This window comes from Neurospora tetraspora (assembly GCF_033439725.1).
Source record: "Neurospora tetraspora strain CBS 560.94 chromosome Unknown B0H65scaffold_1, whole genome shotgun sequence".
Taxonomy (NCBI): Eukaryota; Fungi; Ascomycota; class Sordariomycetes; order Sordariales; family Sordariaceae; genus Neurospora; species Neurospora tetraspora.
This window is the reverse complement of record NW_026944383.1, coordinates 8153063-8166392: the sequence shown is the minus strand read 5'-3', so window position 1 is coordinate 8166392 and position 13330 is coordinate 8153063. Positions and strand designations below refer to the sequence as shown.

Sequence of the window (13330 nt, the reverse complement as noted above, 5' to 3'; positions counted from 1 at the left end):
AAAGGAGAAGGGAAGTCAAGTACCATTCTAGAGCTTTGCCTTTAATACTAACATTTATCATATGTGTTCAAAATATCTGAATAAAGTTAGCCAAGTATTCACACAAAGTACAAATTCCTTGCTTTAGTTTAAGGTACGTGGTATCTGAATCTGAATGCTGAACACAATTTAACAGAAATTTCCTATGCCGCTTTCCATCATCATTAAATCTTCAATCTTCCCTCTTTCTTATCCTACACTCTTTCTCTCCTCATCCCCTCAATCTCTCCTTACTCCCCGGGTCTACTACTACCGGAACTACCCCTGCTGCTGCTGCTGCTGAAGCTCTGAACCAGTCCACCACTGCGGCCTATACTGCGGTCCGGGACCTCTCTGCTGCCCCTGAGGTCTATAAACCGGTCCTCCCTGCTGCTGTTGTTGTTGTTGACCGTAGTAACCGCCTTGGCTACTCAAACTCCCCTGCCTCTGCTGCCTCTGCTGCTGCTGCTGCTGCTGCTGCTGCTGCTGGCTATAACCGCCCACCGCACTTCCGGCACTCTGACTACCAGCTCCATACCTCGGTGGCCGTTGCGGTTGGAAACGCATTTGATATCCACCTCCCTGTCCCGGCGCAGGACCAGGAGCTGAGCCGGACCTAGCAGACCTCGGACCCTGACCCTGACCCGTGGCGGGCATGCCGCGATATCCAGCACCAGCTGCTCCAACGTTGGGCATCGTTGGCTGTCTAGTCATCGGGTTCATAGGCGGGTTCATAACACCCATGGGCGCGGGGCTAGCGGTGAGTTGCTCGCGGCTTCCCTTCCTGCCGTGCAACTGCTGAGCTTGAGCAGGTTGCTGAGGCATCGGCGGCGCGGCGGCAGCGTCGTACTGAAAAGGCGTGGTAGTGCGTTGGTAATCGGAGTAGACGGACATGGTGTAGCCGGATTGGATTCTGCCGAGCTTGCTACCGTTAGGACCGCCGAGGTCGGGTCCAGGGCCGGCAGTGGTGGTAGCGGTGGAGGTGCGTTGGTTGGGGCCGGGAACGAGGCTGAGGTCGGGAAGAGGAGGGATCGAGTCGCGGGAGGCGAGGATGGCTTTTTCTTCGTCGTGGATGGGCTTGTCGAGGGTCGAGAAGGTGGAGGTTGTGTCGGTGGTCTTGGTATGGCTGAGGAGGAGGGAGTTGCGGGCGTCGAGGGGGGTGAGGGTGTCGCGGGATTGGAGTTTTTCTGTTGCTGTTAGTATTCAAGTATTCAAATAAGGGGGATAAAGGGGAAACATACCCATCTCCTTCCTCTTCTTCCGATGCGGATTCGCCTTGCAACAAGCATTAACCGCATTCCAGACAATCAAAATCGCCAGAATGCCCGTCAGCGAGCTCTGCACCGCAATGAGCACGACGCCCGTAACCGTCTGCGTCGTCTGCGCAATGCCAAACTCCTCGACAAACACCAAGATGCACACCACCGACAGGACCCTGACCGTCTGAATCATGATATTGATCACGTTTCCACTCCTCCTCTCGTACGGCCGGCTCCAGATCAGCAACATGAGCATCAGTCCTTCGATAGAGAGCTGAGCGATCGTCTGAACCATACCTGACCCGTCCGCCGCGGCGAGAACCACCGACTTGCTGAACATGTAAAGAATGGTCGGCACGAAAATCCACCAGTAATCCTTCCTATAACTCTCGTAGAAAAGCGAGTACCGGACCCAGATGGTCTTATCATTGTAGAGCCCTCCCACATCGCCCTCGCGTTTCTTGAGCATCCGCGCGGTACTCCAAATCTTCCAGCTGAAGAAGGCCAAAACACCGGTGAACAACGCCAAGGTAAGTCCAGCGAGGGTCTTGGCCGCCCAGGAGTCGCCCTGCGTGAACTGGAAGACGCAGTACAAAACCCAGACGCCGTACAAAAGCATGATGAGCGAGGTGACGGCGCGCGCGATGGAGATCCAGTAGTGCTTGCGAAAACCGGCGAGCTTGGCGGGGAAGGAGCCGAAGAGTGCCCAGAACTCGAGGGCGACTTTCACCAGCAGGATGCCGACGACGATGGCGGCGATGATGATGGCTACGATGAGCAGGATCGTCATGAACATGTTGGCGGAGGGGATGGAGAGTTGTTGGATATAGCCTTGGATGCCCTTGACGGCGACGCGGAAGCTGTCGGGGTTGTCGACGGGCGTGGTTGCGTTTCCGGACTCGCTAGCTGCGCTGGGATCAGTGAGATTAACACTGGTCTCGATCTCGCGAGCGGCGAGGCGGATGAACTCGGTGATGGCGCGCTTGACGGGCATGAGACCCTTGTTCTCGTGGAGCGTGGTGGTGGTGTTGTCGGGAAAGACAAGCGTGGCGTTCTCCCGGAGAAAGGTGAAGCTGTTCTGGGTGAGGTTTCCGCCCGTCTTGCCGCGGAAGTCGTCGATGGAGGTCTGCATGGCCGCCCAAGGAATGATTCCCGTAGAGAAGCCAAAGTTCTTGGCGAAGTTGCGGTAGACAGGAGGGTAGTTGACGGATAGCATGCCGTTCATGGCCATACCCTGGAAATGGCCAAAGACTTCGGTGAAGCTGGGGCTGATGGTGCCCACGCCGGCACTGCTGGCAGCTCCTCCTGCTGAGCCTGCGGCAGCACTACCTCCGGCAACGGCAGCTCCAGCGGCCGAGATACCGGTCAAGATCAGGGCGACACCGGCCACACCGGCGGCGATATAGGAGACGGCGGGGACGCTGGCGGTCTTGCCGTTTGTTACTTCGGACTGGATGCAGGCGACGTTTTTTCCAGAGTCTTTCGATAGCAGCTCGAGCTTGGCGAAGGCGGCAATATCGGGGATCTGGAACGCTATCGACGGTATCATGTTGGCAACCTCTGCAGGAATTTGCTGGGTTCCTTTGGCGGAAAAGGTACCCGCGGGGACTATCGATGGTCAGCATGTCACCTACAATAACCCTTGATCCAGAACTTGCACATACCAGGGCATAGCTGCTTCACAAAAGTACCCGCATCGCAAGGGTTGAACGTGTTCTCATAGATATTCGCGCCGTATGCCGTCACTGATAGATGAGCCGTGACATTCTGTACTTGATTGCTCGTTCCCGCCACGTCGAAAGTAACCGTCTTGTCGGCGTTGTTGTAGGTGACATCAGCCCTTTGTACCGAAACCTGGGCGTCCTGCTCGCATGTGTCGAAGCCGACCGTCTTGAGGATGTCGTCGCCCATCACTCCCTGTGCCATGATGAGCCCGGCGAAGAGGGCCCCAAGGGCGGTCCGCTTCCTGCGGATCATGGTGTTTGTTGTATGTGTTGATGATGAATGAATGGTCGTTATGTCCGGTTCGAATAATAATGTCCAGTTCAGTTCCTTCAGTCTCCCCACTCGTATGTAAATTCCTTCTTCCTTCTCTCCTTCTATTCTGTGTCGTCAATGATGTTGTAGATAAGAAATATGTGCTGCGAAATGGTCGAAAGTTGTTTCTATTGTGGTATCGTTTCGAAACCTCTTAGTTCATGTGTGCCGTCGAAAGATGTGCCGTCGAAAGATTGCTGTTCTGTGCGTGGTATCCTCGAAGCCGGTTCTCGGAAAGTTGGATAATGATTTTCGATTTGTCGATGTATCGATCAGATGTCGCGGTAGTTGAACAATGAATGGTGTATGTTGAGTGGTGATTGGTTGAAGTGAGCGATTGACAAACAAAGGCAAAGTTCTTGTTGTTGAACCCCTAAGCGACGACGATTGACGTGATGTAAAGACCAAACAATGAAAAGCCGAGGATCAACCTGGAAGGAGAAGTGAAAGAACAAAAGGATCCTCAAAGGGGAGGCCCCTGTGTGCTCAAAGAAGGAGAGCGAGCAGAGCACAGAAGTGAGAGAAGGATGGGCGCGAAGAATGAGAACAACAGGTATTATTGTCCTTGTCCAGCGTCCAGGTCATCCAGGTGCTCACGGTCCAGGTCTCCAGCAGCCAAGAAATCGGATCTATCCAAGTCATATGATGATCGACGTTGTCTTTTTCAGGATGTTGTCAAAGTCGTCATGGATAAAACTTCTGTTAGGGAGTGAATCGAAAAAGAAGAAGGGAAAGCGACCTGCGCTGTGCTGCTTCGGAAAAGAAAATGCACAGGCCAGCTGGATGTTTGAAAAGTTGAAAAAGAGGCGTGAAAAAAGATTGGAGATGATGAGAAGTGGTGGAGAAGTGGTGAAAAAGGGAAAGTCGCAGATTCCCGATGATCTCTCGACAAGACCGGGCGACCAGACGGAAGACAAGACGGAACGCGGCAAGAAAAGAAGGGTTCACCCCAGCGGGTATGTGAAACAACCTTTCAAGCTTTTTCCCAAGTGACGATATGCTCCCAGCTTTGAATACACTAGCGCGTGGGAGTGGGAGTTTGAGGTTTGATGGTGTACTTCAGACAAGACGACATGACACTCCGGGCCTCCTTGAGGCGAGTTGCCTCCCACACCTCACACCTTTCCGTCCCCTATTCGAAATCGAAATTCTCGAATCGAATCTCTCGGAACGAATCAAGCGAACGAATGGAACAAATCAACCGAACCGAACGACGGCCTCTCAGCGAACGAGTGCCGAGTCCGTAATGGTGGTCAAAACGCCTCGCCCACTCGTGTAATCTGTTTTTCTTCTTTTTCCTTTTCAGATGCCAAACACCCACTCGGGTCAACAGCCCAGACTGACAGACATGGAAGCCAGACGGAGCAGCAAGGGACAAGAGTTAGAACAAACGGACTGCCCGATCCGTCCAATCCGTCATTTATTCAGCTCATCCTCATCTCTGTGCTTGTCCAGTGCGTACCTTGGGAGCTTGGCATCGAAGGCCTCCCGTCTTCCATGGATGGATGGCCCTTCTCCGTCTCCATAGGATGAGGCCTCCGTTCTGGCCCTTTTCGAAAGACTTTTCGGCTTCGTATAAAGAACCTTCACTGCCCCGCCTCGCTGTCGGTCGGTCCGTCTTCTTCCATAGATGGATACCTTCCATAGATAGATACAATACGAGCCTTTCGGAGCCCTCTACCCATTCATCGCATTCATGCCCGCCATGCCCGCCATGCCCGCGTGGCTCAGCGGTCGCTCGGTCCCGGTCGAATCATTGTTGGCAGGACCTGACATGGCAAGTGGTCTCGTGGGTCATCGGAGGAAGGACCGAGGAACGAAGTTTAAGATTCCCCTGACAAGCCAAGCATCTGAAACGTTAGCAGAACGTTTAGCAGCGCCCAGCAGCGCCGACAGGGGTCGATGTCTCGTCCGAGTGGGCGGCTCTGCCGTTTGGGGGATCTGATTGGTTAAGAGGGGGTCGCCACCGTTCCAGGTACCGAAGCCCCGCCTTGTCCACTGAGAGCCGCTAACCGAAGAGAGAGGGCCAAGGGGCCTGACTTTGATGGAGTCAGATATGATCCTGGACCCCTGACGATCTTTTGGGTGTTCTTTTGGAATTTTGGGAAGTTCTTTCTTTTCGAGGGAGAGGGGAGAATGTTGATAAGAAGGTGCCGTACCTCCGTTGACAATGTGCTTGAGATTGGAATGGATGCTGGATGGCCATGTGAAGTCTAACCGCCGTTCACTCATCTCCCTCTGTCATCTCGATGATTTCAAAAGCGACTTCAAGCCTGGCAAATGGAGGAGGAAGTCTGCGTTAACGGCCTTCACGGGGCCATTCAGAAGGACAGACCTGAAAATGCCTACAAGCCGCGACTGACGTCTGCGACCTGCCGGGTCCCGAAACCTTAAGCAGCGGACCAGTCGCCCTTGCATCCGGTCATCTGGGCTTCCTTGAACGGCCATGATTACATGATCTCACCATTTCAACATCATCTCCAGGCATTCCGTCTTCACTTCCTCTCAATGTTTCTGGCCCGTCTTTGATCGTTTTCAGCTGCTTGTCGCTTTGGTTCTCTGTTGATTATGGTTTATAACCGTAAATCTCGAGATCATTTCTGGCCCTGGTACCCGGAAGGCTCTCATTCCACAACCATCCCTGCATCTCTATGCGCGCCCCTGTTTCCTTGTGGTGCCCCTGTCGCGGTTACACGTCAGATTGCAAGATCGCCTCAGGACTCGAAGCACGAAATGCGTCAGGTTCCTGCAAGTCACTACCTATGGTTCATAGCCGCAGGCCGATAGTCATGGTCGTGGTCATGGTCAAATGAGCAACGATAAAAAGGCTTGTCTATATCCAAGATATCCAAAAAGAAAGGTTACGCTCGCGCTTAAAAGCATCCCCTCGAAACCACAAGAAGTTCAAAAACAGTGACCTCCCATGTGTAATTATGATGAGTCGTTTGGCTGATGTGTTTCAAGGAAAAGAAGGAAGAGCCACCCAGAGGACGATTGAAGGAAAACATCCAATTCATGTCATAAACTCGTGACCACCAACCAGAAAGAATCATAAAAACAGAAAACAAGACACCCCCACCAAGCCTTTCAGAAATGTCAAACGCCTCGCCAAGCAGAACTCTCAGGAACGTATGTGTGTAGGCAAGGGTATCAAACCGTCAATCCAATCAAGAAACCTCTATCAACACCAAAAATAGAAGAAGAGAGAAAGAAGAACCCGTATTGCACTAGTAAAACCCATTCTGCCCCGGCATAGGCGACGTTCCAAAGGGACTCACACTCCCATGGGGACCTGCCATCGGCATGAACTGCGCATTCACGTGCCCGTGGGAGTGCTGTCGCCCATGGCCATTTTGCGTATGCGGTCGACTGTTACCCTGGCTGAGGGTTGGAGTAAGACTCGTATCCATCAGCATCCCGCCACCATTCATATTTCCATATCCCATCGAGACAGGATCTTGAAGTCCCAAGGCGTTCATGTTCATGTTCAGGTCCATGCCAGGAAACGCCTCTGTTCCGGTGCCGTCTGGGGACACACCCATGAATTGGTTAGGCGCTGCCCCCATCAACGGCGTGCCCATCAGGGGAGTAGTCAGCTGTGAGGAGACGCCCATCTGCGAGGCGGACATGGGAGAGGTCATGTACCCGGCTGTGGTAGCCATGGGCATGGTGGTGTATGATGTTTGAGAGGTGATCAAGTTGGGGTAGCCTTGATTCATCGGTTGCTGGCCCATGGGCATGTTCATTGATCCAGAAGGCATCATGTCTTGTGATAGGTCACCGAAGGGCATGGCCTGGTAGCCAGGCTGAGGGAAGGACTGGAACCCATTAAAGCCTGGGTGTTGCTGTGGAGTGTTGGGATATGACATTGGCATATGGCTCATGCCAGCTATTGCCGGATCGAACCGCTGCTGCACATGAGGCTGTCCGCTGTGTCTTCTGTCGTTGTTTTGGGGTATAGGAAGCGGGAAATGCCTCGGCGGAGGTTCCTGCACCGGGCTGATGATCGTATCAGGATCTACCTCCGTCCGCTCCACGAGCTTGATGATAGACAAACTGATTTGCTCCATGTGCTTAGCCAGATGGACTGTCAACTTCTTCCATGTCGTAAGCCTTTCCCCGCAGAACCGACACGGCTCCTGGTCCGGTCTTCTCTCAGTGACTCTGTGGCATTTCTCCACCATCTGCCAGGTCGGGTGGCGCGCGCCGCCAGCCTTCCTGATATCTCCCTTTGTCTTGTACTTGGGCTCCTGGAACTTGTGCTCGCGCACGAGATGCTGGAGGAAGTTGTCCCGCCGGAAGCAATCGTGGGTGCAATCGTCGACGCGGCATTTCCACCACTCGAGATGACGATGGCCTTCGTTTTCATGGCGGACCCAGTCGGCTTTTCGCTTGAATGTTTTGAGGCCGTCTCTGCAGTTTTCCCACGTACAGGCAAAAGGCGAGACATCTTCGTGCACGTGCTTGGTCCAGTCCGAAGGTTTCTCGAATCTCTTTACTTGGAAGCACAACTGGCACTCCAGCTCGGCGGGCAAGTCCCTGGTGATTGGCGGAGGAATATTAGCAGGGAACTGGTTTGGGTTGATCATTTTGTCACCCGGTGGCATGTCTTCTTCAGACCGCACAGAGAGCCCTCGACCGCTAGGATTGGTTTTCAACAACTTCGCCTTGCCGCCTGATTTAATGCACACAGATCCAGATGGGCAGCTCTTATTCATGAGGTGCTGTTCGTGCTCTTTCTTGTGGTTCAAAAGCACCTTATAACGAACCTGCTGCTGGTAGGCAACGCGGTCAATCAGGTAACGGCTTGCTTCGGGGAGCTTGGGATGAAGCTCCAGAAAATGTTGCTTGAAACCATCTATTGTTGGCTTGATGTTGACAATCGATGCGCTTGAATCGGTGTTGGAGTCTCCTGCCCCGTCCTCGTCATCTTCCTCATCCGAATCATCATCGATCTCTATGACTTCCGCAGAAGGCTTTGGTTCCGCAGAAGGTCTTGGAAGAGATGGGACTGGAGGACCGCCATAATTCTTCAACATGCCTGCGAGAGTAGTATTGGGCTCTTTTCGCGTAGAAGCGTCCGACCTGCTCCGGAAACGAGTTGAAAAGTTGACACTCAGGTTCCGTGCTGGACTTTTGGCGTTGGGAGAAGTTATGGAAGTGGTACTGATAGAGCCATTCCTAGCGTGCGCGGCCCCAATAGATGCCACATTGCTTCCCATGGCGACCAAGGCAGTGTTGATGCTGGGAACCGATTGCTTCTTGCCCAAGCTTCCTGTACGACTTGGGGGAGCCAAATTCAAACTGCTTTGGCTTTCCTTTCGGTCCACCGACGAGCGTGTGGACTTGGAAGCATCCTCTTCATTTTCGGCCCGAGTTCGTTTGGCGTTGCTGGGTCTTCTGACCAGACCTCGGAGCTCTTGGATGATTGCACTAGGTCGGCGAAGAGAATCTCCTCTGCTCAAGGACAACTTCTTGAGGAAGTTCCCAGTGTTTTCGACCTCAGCGTCTATGGTGCCAATACTGCGACGCCTTGTTCCCCAGGTTGCTGCTCGCGAGATGATGGAGCCGTTGTCTTTGCACATTTGCTCAAATTTCCTAATGGCATCTTGTGAAGTCTCTGGCTGATGTCGTTCAGAGGTGATGGGGAATGACAAAGGTGCATCGGCCCAGTTGCGGTTCCCGTAGATAATGGCTCGATCCTCTGCTGTCATTTCGCCGCCTTTCTCTGTAAAGTATGTCTGCCCTGATATTTTCTTGTTTTCGGAGGGTTCGGTTCCGATCTCCCGCGGATCGATGCTTTCATCGTCGTGGTCGAGAGGTCGTATGAAGGGCTGATTCACATCCACAAAGCCCGATTTTGTGCGGCCAACAGCCTTCAACTTGGCCATCCAGGCATCGACCTCCTCATTCCGTTCATTAACTTGCTTCTCGGCTGCCAATTCATTCACGCTGCGCACCTCGGCGGAAGACCGGTCACCGGGAGCCACTCCACTTCGGCCGGTGACTTGATCTGGGGCCCAGCGTACTGACCCATCGCGTGCGCGTGTCGATGATGGGGACATATTGCCGTCGGAGGTCTGATTGGCGAAATCATTTTGATTGACGCCAGAGTAGGGAGCATAGGATTGAGTGTTTTCGAGGGTATGCGAGTTGATAATGTCCCAGTTTGAGACTGTGACCCTTGGACTTTGCTTTGACATGACGTTGATCAAGGGGACAGAGCCGTCGTCACCCAGCTCCGCGCTATTGGTAGTTCCTGGTGTCAACTCGTACTCCGGTTGGCTGCTGTCCTGCGAGTCTGATAGCGATGGCTGTTTTGGCCTATGGGTAACCTCTTGGGTGATGACGGAGATTGCTGAACGTTTCGCGAAGGTGGCCTGGTTCGGGCCGGCTTCGGGATTTGGGGATGTCTGTAATGAAGGCGTCTTTTCTGGACTCATAGGGAGATGGCTGGCACCTAAAAAGGCATTTTGTGTCGTCTGGACTGGTTCGGACGAGGTGCGGTCGGCGAAGTGGTCACTGTTGGCTATCTGGAGGAAGTCGTCTTCGAGGAAGGAAGGTGAGCCGTCCGCGATGGAAGAAAAGTTGACCCCAAAGAACGGATCGTCGTTGTCGCCAAAATCTATGTGTTGATACTGGTTATTGAGAGCTGCTAGAGACTCTTCTGATGTCTGTGTGTTGTTTAAGGCAGGTGATGCCGAGTTGCTGAAGGTATTTGGTGTGAGATGGCTCCCTTGTGATAGTTGGTTGCGCTCCGGCGTGGCAGAGTCATTATCGGCCAGAGAAGAAGGCGTGTAGTAGGTATAAGCTGAAGACATGTTGAAGGAGGGGAGGGGTGGGGGCCCTTAAGAGAGTGTCTCCCTAAGTGTGAGTGTGTATATATCAAGAAGTGATGTTATGATGTCGGGAATGTTGGCTGAATGGGCGGTGCGCGGTCAGGTCCCGAACTTGCTAGTAGGCGATTAGGCGGCAATCATGGTATATCTGCGTAGGCAAACCTCAGAGGAGGAGTAGGAGGAGAGCGGATTGCGGCTGCGGTTGCGGCTGCGCGGGGTTCGGAAGAGAGAGTGATGGTGTTGGCTTGGCTGAATGATCGTCGCCGTGGTAGACGCTTCTCCACATCAACCGAGACAGAGGTTAAAGTGTTTGCAATGGCTTCCCTTTCCCACGCGTGATAGAAGCTGGATATGAAGCGATTCCAAGAGAAAACTTGGGGAAACTGTAGGAAAGACGGGAAGAAGGGGAGAAGATGGTGTCTGGCGTACCCGACAGGAAGCAAAGCTTGAGCAACACCGGCCTGGACCCCTGTCTTTCTCTTGTGCAGCGAGGATGAGGATGGGGGGGCGAGGCGCAGAGACAGCTGCGCTTTCGAGCCTGGTCTGTGACCGTGAGCGCTTAAGAGGCTTGGATTTGGGTGATGTGAGCAGGGGTTGGAGATAGTGTGTGGTAACGCAGTTTTGAGACTAACTGGCCGGGTATCCGCAATTTCAAGAGGTTAAATCCATCGAACTGTGAAATCTTTTAGTTATCATTATGTGGGTTTGCCATGATTTGAAGGTTACCCTTGGACTCTAGAGTCTCATCAGTGCAGTCAACTGAGATATTCGAGGTGAGGTAGCCCATGATGGGAGTCCTGATTCTAGGTTGCCATGGTTGCCTGGGGTCGATAGTGATGGTGTAGACCCTTTTGGGAAGGATGTGATGCTAAAACCACAAACCAATATCCCGAGTATGAAGTCATGTTCTCGATGTCTCTCAATCGGCATACGGAGTTGATGGACTCTGTGATAATCTCATGGTCTTCCAGCCACATGGAGCAGTGCTCGGTCTGCCTCATCGTGGCTTCATGTCATCTAGACTTGGCTTCCGGGGTGGGTGTAGAGTGTGTTGTCCTTGTGTACCCTCAAGCCCATGTCAATATTGCCTGATTAGGCCTGGAGATGCAGCCAACTTGAAGCCTGCAATGGGCTTGACGGATTCACCTGGTCGAGATCACCCTCGACATGTTCTGCTTACCACCGTGAACATACTGTGAGCACCTGCAGAGGTCCATGGTCCAGATGGTCCAAGGCTCAATGAGACAAGAAGAAGGCATACCGGTCGGTGAGAAAACGAACCTGGATGAAGCTCATTCCATCATAACCCGAGACAGTGGAAGATGTCCCGAAGTCGGCACGGTCTCACCAATATCGCAACATTCATGGTGCGTCCCACTTGATGTGGTTGTTGAAGTCTCTGAGTGGATCGTGAATTGAGGCGAAGCAACATTGTTCGAAAAGGGCAGACTCGGGCAGAGAAGCAGGCTGAACAGAAACAATTGACCAAAAGGCCGCTGGGTCGTATTGCAGCAATTCAAGGCGACCAAAGAGAAAGCCGGTTGAATCCAATGAGTTCTGGTTTCAATCTGTGTCCAGTCACAGAAGGGACAAGTTGAGGTCACGAGAATTCGGTTGCAGAGAAGAAAGACAGAAACAGAAGGACCATCCCCTGGCAGGATCCCCCAGATACCCCACCTGCCCGACCAACCTTAACGGCGTGCTGACCCCACCTTGAACAAGGCATCTTGCACTGCCCCGCGCGAACCATTTGCAAACCACCAACCCGACATCACCGTCGCCGGGCAGTTCACCGACACTTCACCATCATTGTGATCTTCTCAGATCTCAACCAGGGGCTTGGATTGTGCCTTGCGACTTTACATCAACCTTCCCGTCATCACAATGATATATGCAGCCCATCAGCACGGAAGGAAGCATGGAAGTCGAAGCCATGATGATCAGACCTCTTTGACGTCCAGTCACTTCCTCTTCGGTTCGATATTGAACCATCCCGATTCGTTTGTCACTTTGAGATCACCAAGTCAAAAGTCCAGACGAACCATTGAACCCAATCCTTGGCCGATCATCCGAAGACTCTTCAGTTGATGCAGTCAGCACTTTCTCATAAGCCACTGCATTAACAACAGAATCACAAACATTCCATTCAACTTGACCCGGGGTCTTTTCGATTCAAGATTCCTTCTGGTGGTTGGGGTCGTCTAGTTTGATGCCGTGCAGCTTCCGGACGGCTTGCACTGCCACGCCACGCCGACTTCCACTTCCGCTCTGCCACCCCCATTTACGGAGCCTTTCCCACGATGCATCTCTCCTCCGGGATCCCGTCTCCGAACTGGTTCAGCACTTCTTTTGAACCCTATCATCACCGTTGATTCACTCTCAGACATCATGTTCCTCTCATCTTTTCGGCTGCCCGCTGACAATCAGCGTGCTGGTAAAAGCCGGTCTGTTACACTAACAAAAGGAGCAGCTATCATAACCTTCTAACACAAACAGTTTGACATAGCGGAACCATCTTCATATCCCCGGACAGACAAATACCAGGAACCGTCATGGACCGCGGTCTTGAGTTGATACGACCCATACCGCTGGAGGAACTCCGTTGTCGGTACCCGATAAACCAATCTAAAATATCACTCCACCTCAACGATCATCAGCCTCAACAACTCATGCACCGGAAGGTCCTCCGGTACTCAGATTAGGCCTTTCTAAATTCCCGAAATTGATCATGGCAATCATCACTCCTTCTAACGTATCCGACACTTATCCATTCCCGAGACGCAGCCCTATTCTCATATAACCAGCATCTTCCAAACTTGGGCTCCACGGTCCAAAACTTAACATCACACAAGCTCTTGGCCCCAAGCCTTGATTCAACTTGGGTCACTCCATCTTGGCGATACCGGGGAAGTCTGGCCGAACACATACACCCACCTAACCTCTCCGCCGCAAGCTAAGGCTTATGTGCCTCTCTTCTGCTTTTCATGAGCACCGATGGCGCGCATAAGCTTCAACGGCAAAGCAGTGGATCACATATGATATGAACCTGGCTTAGATCCGCACTTTCGGGTTGCCCAAGGTCTAAGTTTGCTGTGAAACCATGATATAGCCTCTCGGGACCGGGAGAAGGTCCGGTACCATATGGATCTGAAGGATCATAAAGTGCACTCAACGGCG

At 52.7% G+C, this 13330-nt stretch overlaps 2 protein-coding genes across 2 annotated transcripts; both read right to left on the bottom strand.

Moving 5' to 3' along the window:
- Positions 1 to 63: 63 nt before the first annotated feature.
- Positions 64 to 3554, bottom strand: B0H65DRAFT_71030 (uncharacterized protein). Its single transcript, XM_062831308.1, has 3 exons — positions 2942 to 3554; positions 1260 to 2885; positions 64 to 1205 (listed from the first exon to the last, which is right to left on the bottom strand). The coding sequence occupies exons 1-3, from the start codon at positions 3252 to 3254 to the stop codon at positions 298 to 300; spliced, it is 2847 nt and encodes a 948-aa protein (XP_062687585.1). The 5' UTR covers positions 3255 to 3554; the 3' UTR covers positions 64 to 297.
- Positions 3555 to 6454: 2900 nt separating this feature from the next.
- Positions 6455 to 10624, bottom strand: B0H65DRAFT_71113 (uncharacterized protein). The gene has a single exon (XM_062831310.1). It carries the CDS (start codon positions 10133 to 10135, stop codon positions 6542 to 6544), a length of 3594 nt encoding a protein of 1197 aa, XP_062687584.1. The 5' UTR covers positions 10136 to 10624; the 3' UTR covers positions 6455 to 6541.
- Positions 10625 to 13330: the final 2706 nt, after the last annotated feature.

What these genes read in the sequence shown, in the direction of transcription:
- B0H65DRAFT_71113 (XM_062831310.1), bottom strand. Translation starts at nt 10,135, where the DNA reads ATGTCTTCAGCTTATACCTACTACACGCCTTCTTCTCTGGCCGATAAT.
- B0H65DRAFT_71030 (XM_062831308.1), bottom strand. Translation starts at nt 3,254, where the DNA reads ATGATCCGCAGGAAGCGGACCGCCCTTGGGGCCCTCTTCGCCGGGCTC. An exon ending in TGTGAAGCAGCTATGCCCTG is followed by an intron (nt 2,886 to 2,941) that starts GTATGTGCAAGT and finishes GACCATCGATAG; the next exon opens with TCCCCGCGGGTACCTTTTCC. An exon ending in GAAGAAGAGGAAGGAGATGG is followed by an intron (nt 1,206 to 1,259) that starts GTATGTTTCCCC and finishes TAACAGCAACAG; the next exon opens with AAAAACTCCAATCCCGCGAC.